General features: G+C 39.3%; 1 protein-coding gene across 6 annotated transcripts in view; it reads left to right on the top strand.

The window, feature by feature from the left end:
* The window catches only part of TAB2 (TGF-beta activated kinase 1 (MAP3K7) binding protein 2), a 60625-nt gene extending 37092 nt beyond the window's left edge, over positions 1-23533 (top strand). For 3 of the 6 annotated variants that reach the window (XM_082756924.1, XM_082756925.1, XM_082756923.1), the window contains 6 exons: positions 2890-3079; positions 7646-9158; positions 16685-16845; positions 17437-17530; positions 18426-18506; positions 19767-23533. In XM_082756924.1, coding sequence (XP_082613050.1) covers positions 2978-3079; positions 7646-9158; positions 16685-16845; positions 17437-17530; positions 18426-18506; positions 19767-19912 — 2097 coding nt within the window. In that variant the 5' untranslated portion in view covers positions 2890-2977 and the 3' untranslated portion in view covers positions 19913-23533. Of the gene's footprint in view, positions 1-2889; positions 3080-5466; positions 5756-7263; positions 7466-7645; positions 9159-16684; positions 16846-17436; positions 17531-18425; positions 18507-19766 lie in introns of those variants that run through there. The other 3 variants (XM_082756927.1, XM_082756926.1, XM_082756928.1) reach the window with 3 other exon arrangements.
* The last annotated feature ends 591 nt before the right edge of the window (positions 23534-24124 follow it).

Here is a 24124-nt window from a genome sequence, read left to right on the forward strand (position 1 = left end):
GGGCTTTGTGCCTGTCTTGTGATCCCTGCTGGAAATCACGTGCTTCCTGCTTCATCACCAGTTCTTTGCACTTTGTCTCTATCTTTCCAGTCTTAGAAAAGCCATGGCATTGCAATACATTGCACTTCATTACAAGGGGAGTGTGCCAGTGGGATTGTTGGGATTGTTGGGAAGAGCTTGGGCTGCTGGATCCAGGGGCAGCTCCTGCAGGCAGCAGCTGCGTGCTTTAGCAGGTTGGTTAGAGCTTCCTTGGTCAGGTAGGAGAAATCCTTGGCAGAGGTGGAGAGAGGGAAGGGATATGAAGAGAGAAGCTCCGCTGGGGATGCAAATGTGAGGAGTTGAGGAATGTCTTTTATGTTTGGGGCTCCAGTCACATGCATCAACTTTTTCCATAGCTACTAGTCTTCATAACTGGAAATGCAGTTTGTTTGTTTTTTTCACTGGGCTCAGCAAGATATCAAAATACTGATACTGCTTCAAGAAAAATAATAAAAGCTGATTCCCGTATTCAGGTTTGACTCACTGGTTGCTTTTGTAGAGGAAGATGGTTTCAGTGAATATATAGGGCAGATTGGTGTGGATTTTATGGTATTTTAAATCTCAAAGGAATTAAATAGCCTTGGTCCCAAAAGATAGACATTGAGCGAGCACATTGCAGCAGGAGAAGGTCCTCGTTACGTTTAGAGTTCATAAGCACTGACTAAAAATGAAGGAAAATAATAAAATTAAAAAAAAAAAAAACACTAGTCTTCAGCATAAAAGAAACCCGTGCTGTGTTGAATGTTAGCCTAATAATTCCTAGTGAAGAAAGAGCAAAATGAAAGCCAAATGAGGACAAAGTATGAGAGGAAATAATTGGTCTAAAGTAGTATCAGGGGAAATCATTAGAGATAAGAATCTGTACCCATATTGTTAAAGAGACACTGTACCAAAGGGCATGCATCCAGACAGTGTTTAGAGCACAAAAATAAGGTACTTAAGGAAGCAAAACAAGTTAATAATCTGTCACATATCCAGTTTTTATTTTTTATCCATTGTTTTTACAAAACCAAAAAAATAGTTCATCCCCTATTCTTTACCTCCCTTCAAAAAAAAGGCATAAAATCAACACCAAAATTAATTAATTTATTTTTTTAGCATGGACTTTGCTTTGTGAGAACTCCTTTGTTTTGATTTGAGCACATCTTAGATTACTTCTTTAGCCATGTGTGAGGTACTTAACAAAACCAAGGGTCTGTTAAGGAAGAGGCATCAATTCACATGTTTCAAAACCAATTTAATTTTTGGAGTACTTCTCCTGGACTGAAGGTGTTGCTCGTAGCAGTGTCCATGTTGCAGAGGAGCAGAGCTGGTGCAGTGCTCAGGGAAGGCTGGGGGTGTCAGTGGCGGTGGTGGAGCAGTGATGCCTGTTGGGTGTGAGGCAAGATAGGAGGGGAGAAAAAAGAAAAGCAGGCAGAAAAGGGAAGGAAAAAGTGAATACGTTGACAGAAATGTTTGAAGGTTTGTGAACTTAAGAGGTAAACGAGTGTTTGCTGTGGTTTAACCCAGCAGGCGGCTCAGCACCACACAGCTGCTTGCTCACCCCCCCTGCAGTGGGATGGGGGAAAGAATTGGGAGGGGGGAATAGAAGTTGTGAGTTAAGGCCAGGTTATTAAGACAGAAAAGGAGGGGATAACAACATACAAAGCAAATGATGCGCAATGCCACTGCTCACACCCAGCGACCAATGCCCAAGCAGGCCCCAAGCAGTGGCTGTGCACACCCTCAGACAGCCCCCCCAGTGTTACTGCTCAGCATGGTGCCCCCATGGCGTGGGACATCCGTCTGGCACATTTGGGCCAGCTGTCCTGGCCGTGTCACCCCCCAGCTCCTGGTGCACCCCCAGCCTCCTCGCTGGCCGGGCAGTGCCAGGAGCAGACGAGTCCTTGGCTGTGTGTGCAGTCCTTCTCTGCAACAGCTGAAACATCCCTGTGTTGTCAGCATTATTCTCATCTGAAATCCAAAACACTGCGCTGTGCCAGCTACTAGTAAGAAAATTAACTCTGTCCCAGCCAAAACCAGGACAGTGTTGGAGTTGACTACTTCGTATAAACTAATATTATACATAAATATAACAATAAAAAACCAAAGATAGCATTTCTTTGCTTAATGCACAAGTGCATTCTTCCAAACTTAATTGCTAGAGACTGTTCTTGTTAATAACATGTGGATACCATAAGCTCAGGACAGATACTTTGTATAAATGTGTTGATTGGCTGATTGTGATATGATCTTCATAATTTCTTTTTAAAAAGAAACAATTAGTTGAAGAAACATAAGTCGTTACAGGGTTATTTTCTTGCAGTCCTAATCTCAGAGGTATGTTGGGTAAAAAAGAGTAGGATATTGCTAATAAATTTTGAAACTTACAAAACACTGAGCTTCTAGCCACAATTTTCTGGTAATAAGCAGTAACAGTGAAGATAAAGGTAACTAAGTACACTCAAGCTGAATTAAGACTTTCTCCCTTTTTTTGGTGTAAACTTATTTGCTTCTATTCATGTTTTAAATAAGCAAATGCTGATCTTAAAACCACAAATTTTAATACTTTGATTAACCAAGTGCCTCTTATTCCTAATACATTTTATAAGGTCATCATTTAAAAAAAAAAAAAAAAAAAAAGGAAGCTGATTAAGAGATGTACCTATAAAAGAGCAATTTGTAAGGTTTTGAGTGTCTGAAGGGCAGTTTGTTAGCCAGAGATGTGGTGTGGGAGAACACTGACATAAAATACAGACTTACATTTAATAACTGGAGAGGGATTTTTGTGCGTTTCATTTTTTTTTTGATTTTTTTTTAATATCAAAAGTGCGTGTTTTCAGTGCCCTAATTTTTTCCTTCCTCTTTCAGAAAATGCTGGGACAGAAGAGATGAGTACTCCCTTTACTAAGGCCTAAAACTGCCTGTTGAAAAACAATCCTGACCAGGCAATATACGAATGGCCCAAGGAAGCCAGCAAATTGATATTCAGGTTTTACATGACCTGCGACAGAAGTTTCCTGAGGTACCTGAAGGTGTTGTATCCAGATGCATGTTACAGGTCAGTGTTCTGTTAAAGACCGTATGAGTAAGTGATGGTACTTATTTTAAATATTAACTAATCGTGTGGGTGTCTGCATTGAAAGCAGTTTTTTATTCTGTTTTCCTCTTTGAATGAGACAACTATACACAGCCAATTTGTTTATTTTGCATAGGGAGCTAAGTGTTAAATTGGCCTCTCTTCCATGTCTAGTCAGGGGTGGCCCGAGGTAAACCAAAGCAGCGTGTGCATGGAGACTACCATTTTTCCAATCAGTATGCTCCTGCCATCTCAAGAGCCAAGGCCAATTGTGGCAAAAAGAGAGATGCAAAGCCAACTTGAGTCCAGTGGGAGTAATTTAAGGCAGTGCTGCACAAATGCAACATTGCGTATACCCATATTTTATGTCACTTCTGCTGTATAACATCACATCAGTTACTTTGGCAGATGACTTAATAAGCCTGACCAAAGCCTGAGGAAGCAGGACATGGGGACAGCTGAATGCCCAGAGCTAACAAATGCTGATAGGCTTAACTGTTTTTGCTTAAATGTTTGCTTTGCATTTCTGGTTATCCCAAAGTACCCATGCTGATTGGATTTTGTCATTATCTAAAGTATTCAACCTTTGAGTACTCTGGATAATAGAGGACTGTGTGCATACTCATAATGATCAACACTATACACAACTTGATTGGGAGAAAGATGGCCATGAGTTCCCAGAAGCTGGATGTCACTGGACTATGGCTATGACATCCATGGCTATGATACAATTATGATATAAACACTGCTGGTTCTTATTTTTATATGTATTTTAACATGTAAAATACATATATGTACATACTTTATATAAGTATCTATAGTCACACATACATGCATATAAACGCAGTGCTGTGCCTGTTGGTACTGTTGGGAGTACAAGTGTGACTGTGTCAAGTGAATGTGTGTATTTTCAAGACCTCGTCATAACTCTGTATTTGAAATAGAGTAAGAATTTATGAAAACTGCAGTTCTTGAGAGAATTGGTTTCGATTTGCAAGAGGGCCTGTGAGGTTTCAGGCTTGCCTTAACTTTTTCTCTTTCATTATTTAGCTAAAGGGGAAATTGAACCAGACTATGGATAGCCTGGATTCATTCTCAGGATAGTACCTCACCATTTTTATATTAGCTCTCTGTAGGAATCATCTATTTTTTATAGTATAAGGGTTTTTTTTATTCAAACAAGAGAATTGCTTGTTGAGCAAGGTCAATGGAGTAGACAGTGAATGCAACAATATTCACCTTTTGGGTGTAATTACTGATTCTTTAAAAGCTGGTGTATGTCTCTTCAGAGACTCAGTCTTCATACCATTGAATAGTGATTTTTTAATATAAAAAGGAGCCTTAAAAATCATATAAGGTGATTTAACATTCCATATGTGCAATACTACTACACTAATTCAGTACACTGGAAAGTTACCTTTTTGTTAATAGTTGTTTGTGCAAGAACTGAGAGTTTCTAAGACTCACCAACATTTTTCTTAGGTTGGTGTTTCTTTGAAATTCATGAGCTCTGATCTCTTTGAATCATCTTCCAGTTATGCTACTCTAAGATAGCCTTCTTTAAAAAAATAAAATAACCTTTTCAATCTGAGAAACTTTGTACCTGAGGTGGAGGTAAAGATTGGAAAGCAGAGTTTGAGGGTACTTTTATGTGTATTTGCAATGCTTCCAGAACAGCGTCTGCATCCCATGTTCTGCCTTCTAGAAGCTGAGCATGGTAAAAGGAATTTCTGATAAATGTGGTAACAGAAGTATGCAGCATAGTAAGTACATTATCAGCAATAAGAAATGCTGCCATTTGCCTTGCCCCCCCAGTACCTGATGTGTCAGAGAGAAGCTATTTTTAAATCAGGAAGTATAATGTTGAGAGAACCCAAAAGAAGTTAAGCAGTTATGCAGTTAAAAGTGACAAGAGGTTTTCATTACAACAAAAGTTTCTTCAGAGGACTGTGAGTTGTGCAGGAATACTACACAGATACCTCAATGCTGTTCTTTGCCCGCTGTTACTAGCAATATCCTAGTATCCTGAAACCAGGGGATCAACCAAAATCTAATAGGTGAAATGTAAACCTGCGTCATCTAGGGAGTTGACAATCCTACTGCTTTCTTGGGCTGACGGCATTGAGTGTTCCTGAAAAGTTTTGTATCCCTCCATTCTTCCCAGCAAGCTTCCTGCATTCAACTGTTCCCTTCTCCTCACTTAAAGGAGTTGCTGCGACGTCCTCTCTCCCTGGACATTGTCCCCTTTTGTTCTTTTTTTTCGTCCGGGGCATTTTATAACCACCTGCTCCTCAAGTCTACATCCTCTCCTTGCTTCCTCATTTCCCTCCAACATTCTTATTCTTTCTTTTTTTTTCTTTCTCTTTCAGGGTGCCAACATTTTAAACTCAGTTGGGACATGGGCAGAGCTAAGATGAGGGGTATTGTTTTGCTGGAATATGCTCAGTTCTGCCATCAACCGGTTCTCTGATCTATAAAGAGCTAGAAGCGGTTGAAACTCTGCCTCTGCCAGCCAGAAGATGACAGGGGCTCCATGTGCCCCATTTCCCCCTTGAGTTCTCCAATTTGCTCATTGACGTCACTGAAATTTTGGAATTGATTGGATGCAGTCTTAAAAAGAAAACAAAAATTGTCCAAAGAAATGCATTCAAGTTGAATGTAAGGGCCTTGCAAGCCTGGCCTGTTCCTTTTTGGTTTTGTATTTTTGGCCTTTCTGTTAATAATTTTAATTCACTTAAGTTCATGCAAAATCTGCCTTTAAGATTTCTAGCTTGTTTTTTTTCTTTTTTTTCTTTTTTTTTGTGGCATCCTATCTTTGTCCCTTTTCTGGCTCCCTTCTGTTCTTTGCAATGAGTACAAGGCTATTGTTGTGATAGTTTCTTACACACTGTTCTGTCTTAGTGTGATTCCTTTCTTCACTACTAACTTCATTTCATTACTTTGTCCTTACTCCAAGCTATCATTATACATAAAATCATTTGGCCCATTTTAATTGCTCTCAAGACTTTTCTGCAACAATTCTTTTATTTGACTGGCTAGTTAGACAGCCTTTAGGGAATCACTTTTTTTTCCTTTTTTAAAAGGTGTCTTTTTAATGTTGTTTGGTTTTGGTGTTTTTTCTTTAAGAATTCAGAACTGCATCTGGCCTGTATCAACACATAGTTTTGGTTTTGTGGGTGGAGTTTAGGCTTGTCCTCCCACTTCTGTTATGTCCTTTCATTTTTTGCTTTTTTTTTTTTTCCAATTGACAGTCTTGCTGTGTCTGCAAATCTCTTTAAGCTCTTATCTTGCTTAAGGATGAGAGTTACTATGTGCTAGTTTAACAAAAATAACTGTTTGCAAAGCATGTAGTATGAATCACTTTCTTGCTTGTGTATTCTTTAACTAATTGATAATGTTACTACTTGGCATATGCATTTTTTTCCTTGATCACTTGCATTCTTGTAACTGGTGTTCTGTGTGTTTGGATAAGTTTGACACCTATTTAATTTTAATAACATCTGGGCCTGAACAGGTGCTCTTCTGGCTTCAAGTATTAACCTTTATTTCTTCAGGTGGGGGGCAAGGGGAGGGCACGGGGGGTGGTGTAAGAAAATGTAATATGGACAGAGCACAGTGTTCTGAAGTTATGCCACCAATGCATGTGCACTCTTCTAAAAGCCCTTATGTGGGGAAACTGTTGTGGAGCTATGAGTACAGCATTATTGAATTTGTGGAAATACAGAAGCAGGATTAACTCTTAATTTGCTTCTGAACTATTCTTTAAAAGCAAAATAACCAGGTTGTGGGAGTCATCCTATTACCAGTTTTATAAAGTAACTTTATACAAATACACGTATTTTTAAAATTTTTGTAAACAGTGGTTTAAAATATAAATGTCCCCTGGGTTTTCTTTAATTGTTTCATCTTGCAAAAGGGTAATCATGTGCTGTATGTGCATAAATTGAATTTTTTACGTTGCTTCTGAAGTTGTATACTCCTGTACAACTTCTTTGGTCTGCATGTTTCTTCTCTGCATAAGATTCACTTCTCATTTTCAGCAAGAGGTAGTGCATCACTGGTACTGAAGTTTTTGCAAGAATGTTTAAAATAAATGTGTGTTTTTATTTTGGTTTTCAGTTATTTACCAGAAATACACAGATATGCAGGTATTGTGAATTGCTTTCTGTCACTTTCTTCTCAAGCTGGAGACCTGTCATTGCCGCAGATTGTTCTGAAACTGGGAAGGAATAGCAAAAGTATTCATCCAAGGTGTATTACACTGTGTCATGTTAGCTTGTCAAGACCCAAGATGTCAGTGTCATTGCTTAAGCAGCAATGCAGACCTCTGCCCTTGATGCCAGTGATGGAGTTGCTGTTCTCAAACTAGTAAGCTTCACATGCAGGCCCCTTGTGCATGTGTAGTAGCTATGCTGGCCAACTACCTAAAGCTGTCCATATCATGCTACATTGATAACTTTTCAGTGATGATTTTGTGCATATATAAATATATATCCAACCATGATGGTATTTGATCAGTAATGTCAAACTTTCATCTGTCTCTTATAGAATAACAATAATTTGGATGCCTGTTGTGCAGTTCTGTCTCAGGAGAGCACAAAGTATCTCTACGGTGAAGGAGACCTAGGTTTTTCGGATGATTCTGGGATCCCTGGACTACGAAATCACATGACTTCTCTTAATTTGGATTTGCAGTCACAGAATGTGTATCACCATGTAAGAGACGGAAGTAGAATGAATGGAAGTAGGACTCTAGCACACAGCGTTAGCGATGGACACCTTCAAACCAGTCAGCCCAGCAATGAACTGTTTCAGCAGGAACCACAGACAGCACCTGCGCAGGTTCCACAAGGATTTAATGTCTTTGGCATGGCTAATACAGTTAGTGCTTCTAATCCAGGGCAACACCTTGGATTTCACCTAGGCAGCAAAGGAGTATCTAACTTGTCTCAACAAACGCCCAGATTCAACCCCATTATGGTAACTTTAGCCCCAAACATTCAGCCTGGCCGCAATACCCCCACGTCTTTGCACATACATGGTGTACCTCCTCCTGTCCTTAACAGTCCACAGGGAAATTCTATCTATATTAGGCCTTATATCACAGCTCCTAGTGGTACAACTCGACAGACACAGCAGCAGCCAGGCTGGGCATCTCAGTTTAATCCTATGCACCCTCAGCAAGTCTACCAGCCTTCGCAGCCAAGTCCTTGGACTACTCTTCCTACATCCAGTTCTACGCCACATACCTCATCGCAACACTCAACGCAGCCAAACCAGCAAGGCCACCAGACTTCTCATGTCTATATGCCTATCAGTTCTCCTACTACTCCACAAGCACCTATGATTCATTCATCTGGTAGCTCGCAATCCTCTGCTCATAGCCAATACAACATTCAGAACATATCCACAGGACCTCGCAAAAACCAAATTGAAATCAAACTTGAACCACCACAACGAAACAGTTCCTCTAAGTTGCGCTCAACTGGCCCTCGCACCTCCACTACTCCCTCTTCCCTCAACAGCCAGACATTAAGTAGAAGTCAGCCCACTGTTTACATATCGGCCAGTCCTCCAAATACTGATGAAGTGATCACACGTGGTCAGCCTAAGGTCTACATTTCAGCAAATGCCACAGCAGGAGATGATCAAGTTGTACGGAACCAGCCCACGCTTTTCATATCGACAAATCCTGGAGTATCTACCACTTCTAGGAATATGTCTGGTCAAGTAAGCATGGGTCCTGCATTTATTCATCACCATCCACCCAAGAGTCGAGCAGTGGGCAACAGCACCACTGCAACCTCTCCTCGAGTGGTGGTTACGCAGCCTAACACAAAATATACTTTTAAAATTACAGTTTCTCCAAATAAACCCCCTGCAGTTTCCCCAGGGGTAGTCTCCCCAACCTTTGAACCTACAAACCTTCTAAACCTTCCCGATCACTATGTTGAACCAGAGGGTATCCAGCATCTTACTGACCCTGTTTTAGCACATGTGGATAGGATCAGTGATGCACGGAAATTGAGTATGGGATCTGATGATGCTGCCTACACGCAAGGTAATATTCTTCATATAAATAGTAGAGATTTCAACCAGATTGTCAATTCACTATGTAGATTACAGAACGTGAAGCAGTTGATAAACCTTTGTGATGTTAATGTTATCTTCAATTTTAGCATTCTTCAGCGTTTCCTAAATCAATAAAAGGTCTATAAGCAAGTCGTAAATTTCTTTTTATGGCAAAGACATGCAACTGAATATTTGGAGATAATTCTTCTGTTTGTCCTAGTAGATATGTTATCTGTTTAATGAAGTGGAGTCGTAGCGTCTTTGTTTCTTTGTCGTTTTGAAGGAAACGTCTAAACTTGTTCAATTTGTCCTGATGATTTAAAGTTACAAGTCTACTGGCAGATTTTTGGATCAGTTGAGATGCTGTTTCCACTGGATAAAAATCCCAATTTGTTTTTGTGAATGTTATTTAAAAATCAAGACAAACAGACTTCAGAAGCAATTAGTGGGACCTAATGCCTCTGTTTCCTTATGTGTGCCCAGCAATAAAATGCTTCAAGCTTTGATACTTCTGTTATGTTCTAAACTGAGATAGAGGACTACTACAAAGAAAACTATTTGAAAGGATCGGTAACGTAAAAGGAGGGTAAAATGTAATGTGATACGACAACCCGATCTATTAATCTTTTTCTCCTGTTTTAATATTTTTACATGCTTTTGTTACTGTCGTGATGGTTTAGTAAGCTGCTGTGGGCCATTTGGATGAAGATGTCGAATGAGTGTTAGGATATTTATGCAGTATTCGGAACGGATTGTCAAAATCATTTCTCAGCTTATTGGTTCTTTTTGGACTCAGCAAATAATTTGGCATTCAGCTGTTTTGTTCCATGACTAAATGCGCTTCAGGTTAGACTTTGTGTAAGTACAATGATCAGGACACTAAGGCTGGCGCACATCTGGAGTACTGTAGTAATGAAGAGAATTGAAAGTGATTTTAGCTTATGCACTACTTCTGGAGACGATTATATTGTTGGTGAGAGAGTAGCCCATCCTAACTCAAGTATCTAAAGGTTAGGTGTCGAAACTAAATCATCCTAGGCGGTGTTTTACAATGTGTGAAGAATTAAAGAACTTAGGAATGGGGTTCATATGCGGATAAGTGAAACAAATGCCCTCTAGAAGCAGTATTCCCCTTTCCTTACTCTTTCCTTACTCTTTTCCTGCCTACTTTAGTTCTAGGTAACTTAAGATACCCAGAAATGAAGCAAGAGGAATCTCATCCTTATTACTGTAAACACTTACCTCCCGGGCACTCTGCATTTGAGGTGTTTGTCGGGGAAGGGTGTCCTCTCTCCTGTTCCCCTCTTCCTACTGGGGGACTGACTCATGCCAGGCCAGCCCTTCATCTCTTGTTCCCTCAATAGCAATGGCTGCTCTAGACGGACTTGCTGCCGTCTCTGCAAGCAGTGGGTATCAGCATCCACTTTACCAAGCTGAGGCGAGTTTGTGAAGCCCGATTCTGCCATGCAGCCTTGCATTCAAAAGTTGTGACTGGCTGATAGAGGGCCCAGTTGTTTCTGAAGCCAAGGCATAGACACAGTTTTTAGTAGTGTAGATGTGTGATGTGAGCTGGTGTAGCTTTTGTCTCAGTGCTGACATTGGAGAAATACCTTCCTTTTATGTCTTTCAAGAGTTTGTATAAACCACTCTCATGTTTCCCAAGTTCAAAAGTGCTTGGGACTTCTGGCATGTGTAGCTCCATTTCTGCTGTAACAAGTACAGTATTCTTTATTTTCATCGTGATTTAATCTTTTGAAAGTCAAGGCGTTTATGACTGATTTACTGGTATGACTGATATCTGGAAGTCCTAATTATTGCTTCTAGAGCTGGATCTGTTTCCTAGAGGTGGTTGGCCTTGGTTTTGTATTTTTTGTACACACTACATGTGATTTGAGTTACTTGGTGCTTTCCGTTGTAAGGCCATGTTCTCAGCTACATGTAGTTAAGCAAGGCTGCGCAGAGTCCGTCCATACCAGGTGCTTGTCTCACTTTAATTTTAGCCAAAACAGATGAGTAGTTTCTCTGGCTCTGATTAGAGAAAAATGTATTTTCATCAGCTTTTCCATTTCTGCCCCAAACGCTCCGTATCTTGGCAGGGAGAACTAAAACTGGCTTGGGGTAGAAGGAATGTGGAAAGTAGAGTTGATTTGGTGTCAAAGGAGATCTCTTTCACTTTGTTCCAGTGAAACAGATTCATAAGCATGGCCCGGCCCCGGAATAGGAGGAGGGAATAGAAGGCGTTGGACCCAAGCGCTGCCTGTAACTGTAGTTGCTTTGGTGAAAAGCAGAGGGAACTGATGGCAGCAGTTCTCCTTCCTTTGTTCCATCGTCTTGGTTTCTGCTCAGACAGAAGTACGGACCTGACTAGAGTGCCTGAACATGTGGATTTGAGCTCCTTATCAAAAGGGCAGGATGAAACAGTCATCCCAAAGAGAGGATAAGTATTTCAGGTGGGCAGTAACAGGACACAAAGACCTCAAGTCTCACCAGCCAAGAGCAGGATGGCCTCTGGCCACTAGAGAGTACTGGGCTCGCTCAGAGCCTGGAGCAGGTCACGAACACCGTCCTTGTGCCGGCGTACAGCCATGCAGCTCTCTGGTAAAGCACAGGGCTTGTCTGCCTCGGAGCTCGTCCATTCATACAAGTTACAGAATCATGAATCCAGAGAAAAATGAAGGCATTGCAGAACCGAAGTTGTCCGAGGAACTTAATTTCAATTCTGATATTGTGTAGGCACTCCAGCCTTTTCTTTTCATGATTACATTTCTGGTTTTCTGCCATGGTTTCCTCTGCTGTTCTCTCCCTGAAGTCTCAGTGGGTAGCTGAAGGCTGTCACAGATTCTTGGTTAGCTTAGCGCCAGAAATGTAGGCTGTACGATGTGAAAACAAGTAGGGTAATGCTCAAATACTGCTGATGTAGTTAAGACATACATGTTACCCCGGAATACTGGGTTATCTCTCTGCAATTGGCTTTGATGCCAAGGAAGTCACTGCTGGCAGACTTTTCTGAAGCAGTTGCTAATTGCATGTTCCTTGTTTTCGGGAATTCCAGTCTGAGATCCTGTGGACTTGCTCATGGAAATGTTGACAGCACCCATCCACTAGTGAGGTCAATAAGAATTAATAATGTTAGAAAAATCATACGAGAAGCATGCTGGAAAGGACAGCCAAAAGAGGATAAACTTCCATGCTAATCTAGTTAGTGTCAGTTTCCTGTATGTACAAGAGTATCGATTCCCATTTCTTAGGAGATTTCAGTGTGTAATACAACTTTACTAATACACTTAACAGAGATTTCAGTATGCTGTTCAAGTGCCTCACAGGTGATAAACAGTGATACTCATGTAGAAACTGAAAATGCAGTGCTCAGAAATGTTCATGCATGCAGGCATCTGTTGAATAGTGAGGCGAAACAATTATTTAGTCATTGCTCATTCTCTGTAAAGCTTTCAGCCTCTATAATGGGCAAGCAACGATGCTATCAAAAAATTATGTAATGATTTGTGGCTTTAAGTTGTTGTACTAGCTTAATTAAGTCCCTTAGTTCAATACTGTTTGGCTTTTGACTATCTGACACTTCCAGATTTTTTTCTTTAACTTCAGGAGGGGCTGGTATACATAGTTATAGTCTTAATCACCTGTACCAGGTGTATAAGTATTTATGTGGATGTACATTTACTTTGCAACTCTTGCCACCCTGTTTTTAATGTCAATATATTAATTGCAAAACTAATAACTTGACATTTTTGCACAAATCTCACTGTTTCTTGGAGCTTTAAGTTTTCAAACTGAAAAAAAAATGCAGGAAGTAAATTTCTTAAAATCCTAACTAATCCTTATAGATGTTCTTTAAAAAAAAAAAAAATAGTGATTTGAGATAAAGCTGTGCCCCGTGCTCTAAGAGTCCTGAAGTTCATTGCATCATGTGACATAAGAAAACACACAGCATTATATTTGGCTTATATATATGCATGGCAGGCATATGCGCCCTCAGTGGAGCTCTCATTCAAAGCGTTAAAAATAAAAGTGGAAAGGGCATTACAGGATAACAGAAATCAGTATGGAGTGTTGAAATTGCATGGGAAAATAAGGGAATTTTATGGAGCTTCAGGTACAGATTTGTCCTCGAGAATTTCGCAGACATTGCTACAGAGGAATTGCATTGCTGGAACTCTCATTTCCTCCACGTTGTAACAAGGAAGAAATTTGGAGAATGAAAATTCTTATAGAGTAGGGTGGAATCGTTGTGTCCCTATATTAGCTTTTTTCTTAGATACACTTAAAATAATTACCGCTTTAGATGGTCTCTTGTTGTTTAAAATTCACATTCACAGATGCTCTGGGAAAACAATTCTGTATACACTTTCAGACAGGTTATGTTCTGTACCTGTTAGAATGGGTTTCTGCTGAGGAAGCAATGGTCTTTTGTCTTCCCAAGTTGCATGCTTCCTATAATTAAGCTGGTTTGCAGCTGTTTTGTGGGAAGTGCCACTGTTTCCTTTGACATTGACACACATGTTGTCAGAGAATGGAAGTGCACTGTTCGTGCCAGTCTGCTGAATGGAGAATGCAAAGCTGGAATAACTGAGGGTGCACAGTACCCCGTTTCCACATAATGAAAACGTGAAACATGGCTGTGAAATCGGTTCAAATTGTGGCATGCTGACAGTGAGTCAAGGAGGCAGACTTGGTAGCTCTTGTGCCACAGTGACTACAGTAAAGAGCTTCTTTTTAGGGATGTCTGAATATAGAAGTGCAAGCCTGAGCCTTTCTGCTTTGTCCTGCAAGTTAGCCTGTAGAGAATAAACCGGCATGTGCCTGTGCTGCCTGCATGGATGGGATCCTATTCCTACAAGTAATGCAGAATTATATATTTAAAAAAAAAAAAAAAAAACTAATACACTTCTCCACTAGACCTAGTACCTGAATTTCCTTTAATTCAGAGATGCCCTTTGCAGTTCTGTTAAAATTTCGCTAGCTCTGATCAACACTAGGGGGAGCCGATTACTTACGTTGCTGTTCCTTATTAATAAGTACTGGTGGGGGGGATTTGTCACCCCATTATTTTTCTACAGCTGCCAAATGAGTATTTATGCAAAATTGCCAAATTCCATATGAAAGCCACCACTTGAACTAATGTCTTGTCAGTTCCTTATCCAAGTTATTTTTAATAGAAGTTTAGCATAGCAATAGCAAATGATTATTTTTCTTTAATCATAATAATAATTTTGTAATGCGTGTGTTTAAAATAAAATATTTGGGGATTTAAAATGGCAAAACAGTCACAAGGCAGCTAGGAGAAAAAAAAAAAACATGAATAGTGTCTGGAAAGTGATGTGAAAATGAAAATGCCATGGGCATCCAGCAGTGCTTTCGGCACCCCGTGCGATTCCATACTGACAGCTGGATTTGTAAACCACAGATGGGGGAGAATGTCGAAATTAGTTGTTTGCTTGCCCTTTAGGAGCACGACTAGGGGAAAAAAAAAAAAAAAAAAAAAGGTCTTCCAAAGAGGCAGTCTTATTCAAAGCCTTGCTCTTGACTGTGTGCCACGCCGTGTGTCCTGGAGATGCTCTGATAGCGCTCTTCTCGCCTTCCACGTGCAGCTCAGTCGCTGCTAACCCACAGCCTGCATCTGTAGCTCTGGCAGCTCTGAAGAGTCCTTAGGCCTGCTTGTGCTGCTGCAGGTCATGTCCCAATAACCTGGCCTTTGAGGAGCTGGTGCAGCAGTAATACCAAGGCAATGAAAGCAGAAGGGACTTGTCTGAAAGTGGAAAATAAGTCTAGGAGGAAAAAGGCTTTGTGATCTCCCTGCAAGAGTAGGGTGGGGGCAAAGCAGCCTTTGATTTCCTTTCTGTATCATTGCAGCTACGTTTCTGGCTCCTGGAGCTCATCAACAGAACAAAGTCCTTTTCCTTGCTTGTTTCTAAAGGCTGTTTGAGAGGGGAGGCTGTATTTTGAGACTACTTACATCATGATTCTCAGTCTTTAACAAAAATCTACATTGGGATTCCAGTTGCAATGCTTTTGCACTGCATGAAAGCACAGCTGCACCTTCTACTGCAGCCTGGCTTGTGGATGGGCAAATAAAGGTGCCCATCTATACAAACACTTCTAAACTGAACAAAAACAAGTGGAAAGCAGTACAGCTCTGTCACTTCAATATCTTTTGAACACGTGGCTTAAAAGCCTGGACTGAATCTGAGTAGGGCCTTGGAGTTCTCTTACACTGTACAAAAATAGTTTGGCATGGTTCCTCCTGAAGAACCTCCGAGAGACAAAGTGTGGTGTGTGAGTGAGCAAACAGCCAGGAATTGCAATGGAGAGCAGTTCTACCTGCTGAAGCTGTGGAAGGTTTCATCTTTTTGATGTGCCTTTTTTTTCCTGCTGCTGCTGCTCAGGGAAGCTAACCAGCCAAATTAGTGCTTTGACCTTATTGGCACCTGAAAGGCGCTGTGGTGAATCAAACCTCATGTTTCAGCCAGTCGTGTTTAAATGCTTGGTTTCAGAGGCAAATTTCTATCTTTTTTAAAGCCTTGTTGTTGCTATTTCTAAACAATTTCCACAGTGCTATAGTCTGCGAAGCTGGTCCACACTTATACAGTTTATTAATTTAATGGATGAACAGCTATGCAGAAGTTGAAGTGATTGAGTTTATTTAATGAAATATTTCTTTCATTTGTGTAGAAAGTGATTATTGCTTTGAGCAGTGTTGTCTGCTCATTTGGTGATATTTAACAGTACACCAATCTTTAATGAGCTAAACTCTTGTATAAATTCAATTGCATGTTCTGTTTACGTTCCTTATAGGTTTAAAAAGCTTTGGTTTAAATGCTGACGTTGCTGTCTCTAAATCAGGCCTCCTTACGTTATTTGATGTATGAATAGGAAGCAGCGATAGAAATTAGAAGCTGAGCTAATGGTTCTGCACCCCAGTTCGGGGGTAAATAGGTGGCATGCAGTCCAGCCTCTGTGATAAATATAACTGATGTTTACCAGCAGCATTGCTTGTAGCACTTTCTGTTTTGGTTTCGCTTATGTCTCTGCTATGAAAAGAACACTGGGTTATGTTCTAATCCAAACAGTAATAAAAGTCAAGATCTGAGTTCTTACCTCACATACATCGTGCGCTTTGCGGAATTTCATTCATCCCATCTCCTTTACAGTGACTGAGCAGAACACAATGCAAGAAAAAGTTTGGTGGTGGTTTCTGGTAGCCATTCATGTAGATTTGCTGGGTTCTTGAAAAAGACTTTTACAGGTTACAGCTAAATTTTGCACGGTCGCCTATTACATAATATGACTTTCTCATTGTACTTGCTCGTTGTCTGCAATTGATTTGTGCTGTTTCAAAAAATGTAATGTTTTATGGCAGAGACCTTCTTGCGAGGAGAATGGAAAAGCAATCTGTAGAAATGTTTGTCTCTATTTTCCCAAATACTAACTTTCATCTTTATCTGATGTTGTCATATGAAGGATAATAAAGTAGATAAAACGGGACTTTATGTATTGCAGCTTTACTGGTACACCAGAAGGCCAGGATGGAGCGACTTCAACGAGAACTTGAGATTCAAAAGAAAAAGTTGGATAAACTAAAATCAGAGGTCAATGAAATGGAGAATAATCTGACACGAAGGCGGCTGAAAAGATCGAATTCTGTTTCCCAGATTCCATCAGTAAGTTGAAACGTCTGTAGGCTATAAACCTAAACCACAAGCATGGTCTGTCATAATAAATTAAAGGAACAGTGGCTCCTATATTGACAATACACTACTGATAGGCAGTACAGCTAGAACTGAGCTGGTGAACAGTGTAGTTTAGAAACTGAACGTGCATTATTTAGCCATCAGCCTTTTCAGTTCAACTGTTTTGTGAAATGTTGCTTTCAATGGCAGTCACAAAAGATTTCAGTCTACAACTGAATAGTTGTACTGCTTTTTGCACAGTATTTTTTGTTCTTCATGCATGTACCAATCTCAAAGAAACTGATAAAGCTGTTAGTGCCAGATCAGCCATTGATCTGATGGACCACGGGCTCTGTTCTAACAACAATCAGGAGTTGTACAGTCAGCTCTGAAGTCTGATAAGTGTTCAGTGGGTCTGAATGGTTTTTGTAGGGTTATGATTGGACTGGAACAAAGATCATTGCAAGGGGAGGTGCTCTTATCTTCACTTCTAAAATAACTAAATGCTATCTACCAATGTGTGAATGATAACTGATGATAAAATGGGAAAACTTAGTCTAACAGGCAGATTTATTTTTTCAGCTGGAAGAAATGCAACAGTTAAGAAGTTGTAACAGACAGCTGCAGATAGACATAGATTGCCTAACCAAAGAGATTGATCTTTTTCAAGCAAGAGGTACAGTATGCTCTTAGTACATCAGCAACTGTAGATGTTGATTTTATGTTCTCCTTTCACTGTCTGCATGTATCAAAAGAGGGTGTTATAAATTACGGGTGTACATACTGCTTGCAAAATCAGCACATTAGTTTGAGTGGAACCATGAAAGTAACTGTTTTAAGCCTTTTGTTTTTGTTGGCTTTATGACTCTTCTTAATCCCATGATCATTCGTATCTCATACTTGGCTCAGAAGGGAGACTTGCAATACCGTTAAATAATAAATGCTGGAAAAAAATCTCTTTGGTCACTTGAATATCAGCAGAGAGGGGGAAGAAGTTTTTCTAAATAATATAGCCTTACATACATGTCCTTCTTTCCCATCTTCTGTTTCTGTCTTGTATTCAGCATCTCTAGTTGGCAACCAAAGTACTGTTGTACCTCTGTGTTCTTCTCTTTAAAATTTCAGATTCTGTATCTGTGTTACAGCAAATTGGAGTTAGGAGTTCCTCTAAGTATTGAATCCAAACCTGTATTATATACTACATAGTAGATCATACGGTTACAATTAAAAAAGTCTCAGCTGAACTAATAAAATGCTCTTAAATATTTAAGAGTGGGGAAGAAAGTCATATTTAAGGAGCTTGGTCAATCAGCAAAGAGCTGGGCAGTAGAAGTCAGGACTTCTGGATTTTGTTTCTGACTTCATTTTATATCGCGTATTTTAGGCAGTAAGTTTCTCTGTGTATTCTTGACACCACTAATATCTCATTCTGGTTTGCACTGACACCTTTATGTAAAAGATAAGTGAATCATAGTACTGTCTCTTGGAATTACTGAAACAAATTGATATGCTTTCCTATCTGATTTTATTTTAAAAACTATTGCACATTCTTTTCTTTTTTTCATTTGTAGGACCACATTTTAATCCCAGTGCTATTCATAATTTTTATGATAATATTGGATTTCTTGGTCCGGTGCCACCAAAACCCAAAGGTACTGTATTGGTAAAATTTGGATATAATGCTAAATATCTGGTTTGCATCTAATATTAAGTTTTTTCCTGTGATTCTAACTTAAATGTTGATTGTGAAATAGATTACTTCTGCAAGAGCATACAAATCCACCAGCCTATCATAGAAGGAAATTAACTTTAGTTTTCTGTTACTAGCTAGCATTTGCAATGACTCACAAATTTAAATGTCTAATAATTTGGTACTAGCCCTCTTGACAACGCAAAGCTAACTCTAACTGGTTTATAAGACTCTAACGACCCTTCTGTCCTTTCCTTCTTTTCTTAATAAAATCCTAATAAAATTCTTAATAAAGTCATCAGTACTGCATCTTCATCCTTCATAAAATTTAATTTTCATTTTATCTTAAGTTTCACTTTAAGTATGATGCAGACTTAGACCAGAGTTATCACTCTCCACAGAAGAATGAAAAATAATTCTTTTTGCCATTGTGATCTGTATAGCATTGTACTTCCTGAGGGAGGCTCTGTCATCTTGCAGAAATTGCAACTGGGTGATTGCTAATGAGGTGTTCTCCAGTTGAAATAATTGGCTAAAAGTCTTTGCAGTTGCATAAACAAGGAACCCTTAACTTCAGAAATCACTCTCCTCTCTTTTTGTCTTTTTCATCTCTTCACTTTTAATGTTTTCTCTTCTAAAATAGCTTAAGGTTGTTGCCTAACATGCTATGGAAAAAGATGCACTTTTATGCTTGAAAGGATTGCCGTACAGCATGACAGAGCTGGGCTTTGGTTTTTCTTTAGTGCATCTGGTTATCAGGTTTGGGGAAGAACTCTCAATATCCATTCTAGGGTTAACATGTTAAATACATTTTTCAAATTTTCATAATTTTTTGCAAAGCACGTATTTTGTAGCATAAAAAATAATTTAGACTTCTCCATAGACTTCATACTTTGAAATTTTTTGCATGTTTCCTATGCTGATTAACTTGTAAGTTTCATCGCATTTTCCTGCAACAGCTCTGAGCTGAAACCAGAAAGGAAGAAAGCAGAGTGAAGGGATGGGAAACTTGCTTTTTGTAGTTTCGCGTTGTGCCATTTGGCTGACTTACAATGAAGCTGTAGTCAAGGGGGTGGTAAAAAGCTGCCTCTGTCACTAGTAATAACTGTGCAGTTCTCAGAGGAACAAGATAGTTCTCAGTTACTGAAAAAAAATGATCTAAAAATTCTTTCCATGCTGTTCTTGGTTAGTAACTGCTTATCTTATCTCTTTCATGTCACAGATCAGAGGTCCATTGTGAAAACACCAAAGATTGTTCCAGACACAGATGAAGATGAGGGAGCTCAGTGGAGTTGTACTGCCTGTACTTTTTTAAATCACCCGGCCTTAAATCGTTGTGAACAGTGTGAAATGCCCAGGCATTTCTGAGCCAACAGGCCCGATATCTTTTGTAAAACCACAGCAAACGTACAAGGAACTATCCAGTCATTGGGAGGGCAAAAAAAAGCATATATGTGTAGGATTTTGTAAAATTGAAGGTGTGACGAGATGGTGTTTTGCTAATGTTAAATGTCAGCCCACAGAGTTAGTAATACCTCAGTGTTGTGTCACAGGCAGTTGAAACTCATCGGCTGAAAGGTAATCTGCTGAAAGACTCGGTTGCCAGCTGCCTAAACCATGTGCAGTATTACCAGTATCCCGGTAACACGCGCCGTGTTCAGTGCTTGGGTGTTGCCCATCCTCTTCTCTGCCCCGATGTCACTACTGAATTTTGACAGGGGAAAGGAACAGAGTGCTAGCGTTTTTTGTTTTCGGAGCTTTCAATGAAACACTACATGCACAGAGGAGATCTAAAAGGAACAAGGTTTAACTATTTAAACTGTTTGCTGCCACACAGTGCCTTTGAGAAAGGGAGGAATTTCACAAATCAGTGGTACTCTTTGCCTTGTCTTCCCTGAAAACATCTCTGTGAAGCCAGAAATCAGTACAATCACGTCTAAAGATGAAAAGGAAAAACTGCATGCGTTGTCTGTACAATACACACAGTGAAATACCCCAAAGCTTTTCCTACTGTACATAGCTCTAGAGCCTGCTTTAAGTGATTTCTTTTCTTCACCTTTATTATTTTCTTGTACTTCTGTATGTATAGTGTAATAGTCTTTTTGTTAACTTTTTTTCCCTTTAAGTGATTAAGCACGATCATGTCCCTTTTTTTAAGCTTTTATCTGAGAGAAGCAATGCCTTAAAATAAGAGCATTAATAAGAAACTATGCACAAAATAGCTTTCCTCTGCTCGTTCTGTACATTGCTCTTGTAAATGCTGATGATCTGTGAAGACCTGCAGATGCAGCGTGGTAAAAATGCAGGAAAAGTTGGAAGAGTTATGCATATAGTTCACTCTGTACACTGAGTTTTACGGTGGGTGACACGAGGTAGCATTTTGTCTGGCATGAGGGAACTTTTTAAACTAAGAAACTTTCAACCCACCAACAGATCAGCATCCGAGTTAAGCTTGCTTCATCTGCTGGGTATCTTGCAGACTCCTGAAGAGAGATTCGTTGGGGAAGTACACACAGTGCCAAAATCAACAGCAGCAGCATCATACAGCTTTGTTCAAGAACTTTAAATGCTTTCCTGTTTTGGCAGCCAGTTTCTAAGCCTGACTTTGTGGTGAAGTCTCATATTTATAGAAAACAAGGATAGCAATATTTAGGACAACTGAAATAAAGGCTGGAAAAGAGAAATCAAACAGACTTGAACACTGAAGCAACCTCAAGCATCTCTTTATGTTGATGATCTATTTTTTTAAGGAAAATATTCACGTGATCAGGAATGTATGTAACAGATCAAGGAAATGGAATTGCAGTACAGTGTGTATGAAAGACAGCACACAGGATCATGTAGCAGCACTTAGAGGCTGGAGGGAGTGCTAACAATGTAGCAAGAGACAAAGTAGACTGTCACCCACTGTAAACATTTGCCAGTGGACACTCATTAGGAATTTTACAAGTGATCTATGTGAATGCACAAAGGCCTTTGTTTTGAAGGCTTTGCATTTTTTTATGTGGGAAGAAAATGCCAATCCCAGGTAATTAGGCAGTAGACCCAAAGCACTTGCATTCAATGCATTTTGTTCATAAAATGAGGCCTTGTTTTTCAGCTTCATCTGCAGTTCTATGTGAAGATTGACAAATCAGTTTTTACCTGTTTATTAATAAAACCTAATTTGGATATCTTGAGTTGATGGTTTTGTGATTTAGCTGGGTAAACTGTCTTTGTAACAGATAAGTTATTTATAAAAATTAAAAAAAAAAAAAATTATATTCTAATGTTTGTTTTTTGTGATTTGTTTACTTATTCCATGCTGTGGAGTAACAGAATAGTCAACAGAGCAATAAGTATTAACAGTATTAAAAAAAAGCTGATTTCTTATGACCACAGGTTTTATGTAAGCCTTTGATTTGTCGGATCCTGTATCTTGACTCCCATGTATTGTCCATTTTAATGGGGGGCAGGAGGGATAATCTGTGCGCTTAAGGGTATATGACTTTTAAAATATTTTTCTAAATCAGAATGAACAACCACTTTGTCCAAGGTAATATATGAAATACTTTGTGTATTAAGGATTGATATGCTTAAGCTGTATTTTGTTGCAGTGTATATTATAATAGATGTGGATGTGGAGTGTTCCTGGACATGTCTTTCCCACTTGGACCTTGTCTGGACAGATACTTGGTGTATGGTACATGGGCTTTCCTGAGACAGTGATGCCGTGCCAAAAACATTCCTTAACATAAATTAATTAGCTGGATTGCCTCGATCCACCGTGTGTAAAATAATGCTTGGAGCGAGGAGAGCAATAATTTAAATGAACGAACAAAACTAAAAACTAATCTCAGCTGCGGGTGGAAAAAGCATGTTGGGAAATAGGTGAAAAGGAATTCTGCTCATCCTACTAAATGCTTAACTGATTATTTCTCTGCACTTATCTTACTGCTTATTTTCTGGGAGGAAAATAAAAAGTCTGTTTACATTGGAACTCCAGCTAGCTCTGCTAGCCATCGGCACATTAGTATAAGAGTGTATCCAGCAGCATTTTCAGTACTTGATCCTGGGATAGAGGGACAAGAGAAATGACATCTCCAGTGTCTTCTATTCCACAGCCTCTTACCTTCACCCTCGGGGGTTTGTGCTTTCTGTATTTCATGTTATGTGTGCCATTAGCTCTTGCCTTAAACTGATACCACTATATGGACATATCAGCATTACATTCTTAAATGGTAGAATTTTAAGGGTGTAAACTTTGAAAGCTGAAGTAGAACCAGACTTCACTGCTGAATTTTCCCCTTTTTCCTCCTAGAAGATAAATATGAAAGATTGGATGCAGTGAGGTTAATCTTCATCTCACAAGCATCAGTAGTTCATCTTGGATACTGATTTAGGATTTTACATTTCTGTGATGTCTTTGGCAGGGATGTCTGTAATTGTGAAAACAAATAGATGAAATTCTTTAGCAGAAAGGAAGTAGACTTCTTGGCTTTTAGAGATGCTCCTGTTTATTTTTCATGACTGAAATATTCATCATGCGGTCAAACTTCAAAATGAAGGCAACAAAACAGACTAAGAATGGTAACTGGGGTGCTGTTGCATGTCAGTTCTGTGGAACTGGTTTCAGTTCACGTTGCCAGCTTTCTAGGCAAGTTAGAAACTGCATTTTTCTTCTGCAGTCACCAGTCAATAGAGCTACGTTGCCCAGGAGTGTGGTGATATTTCAGATTAATTGTGAGATTGGGTATCGTCTGTCTCACCTAATGATTTTAAAACTGCATGACCAATATTTGTGCCTGTCTGTTTGTACTTGTTTTATTTTTGTGAATTTAAGAATCTATTTTTAATCTTGAAATACATACCTTTGATGTATATTGTAGATGCCCAGGGAGAATACATTTTCCATTTTAAGGGAAGTATCGTTATTAGTGCTGCATTTCTTGAATCAAATTCCTCTTTGTATGTACATTGGAGCCTGGATACAAATTAAAGGAAGAGTTGATTAAAGATGATGAACACGCGTATTTAAAAACCAGATGTGTTTATGCTAATAAAAATCTATTATCTGCCCTTTTCAGTACATAACTGATATGCTAAAATCATGGCAGAGATTTTGCAGTACAGTTAATCAGCAGAATCTTTAGTGAGTCTTGTGAAGCCATGGTAACTCTTACTAATATTTAGTTCTCCTTTCAGATAGCAAGGTAATGCTTTGACATTTTTGGCATCTTTTATTGATTGTTCAAAAAATACCTTTCCTTGTAACGTGAACAAAAACCACACTATTAGTTTTAAATTTCTGATTCATTCTAGAAAGTAGAATGATTGCAGTGCGTTCCTTTATCCAACCTTGATTGTGCTTGAGTAGGGTTTTTTTGTTGCTAATTTTGAGGGACAGTCTTTGATTTTACATAGTCCAATGTTCCTCATGAGGTCTATATTTTGTGCAAACTACTTAAAAATTATTGGAGAATGAGAGAACAGAAGGAGTTAGTATGAAATGTGTGAGGGCTCCAGGCTCCATGGTGAGCTCAAGTGCTGCAGAAACATTTGACAGTGATGATGAACATCAAGAATGACGTGATCTGACTA

Source organism: Aythya marila (genome assembly GCF_965140915.1).
Source record: "Aythya marila genome assembly, chromosome: 3".
NCBI classification, from domain to species: domain Eukaryota; kingdom Metazoa; phylum Chordata; class Aves; order Anseriformes; family Anatidae; genus Aythya; species Aythya marila.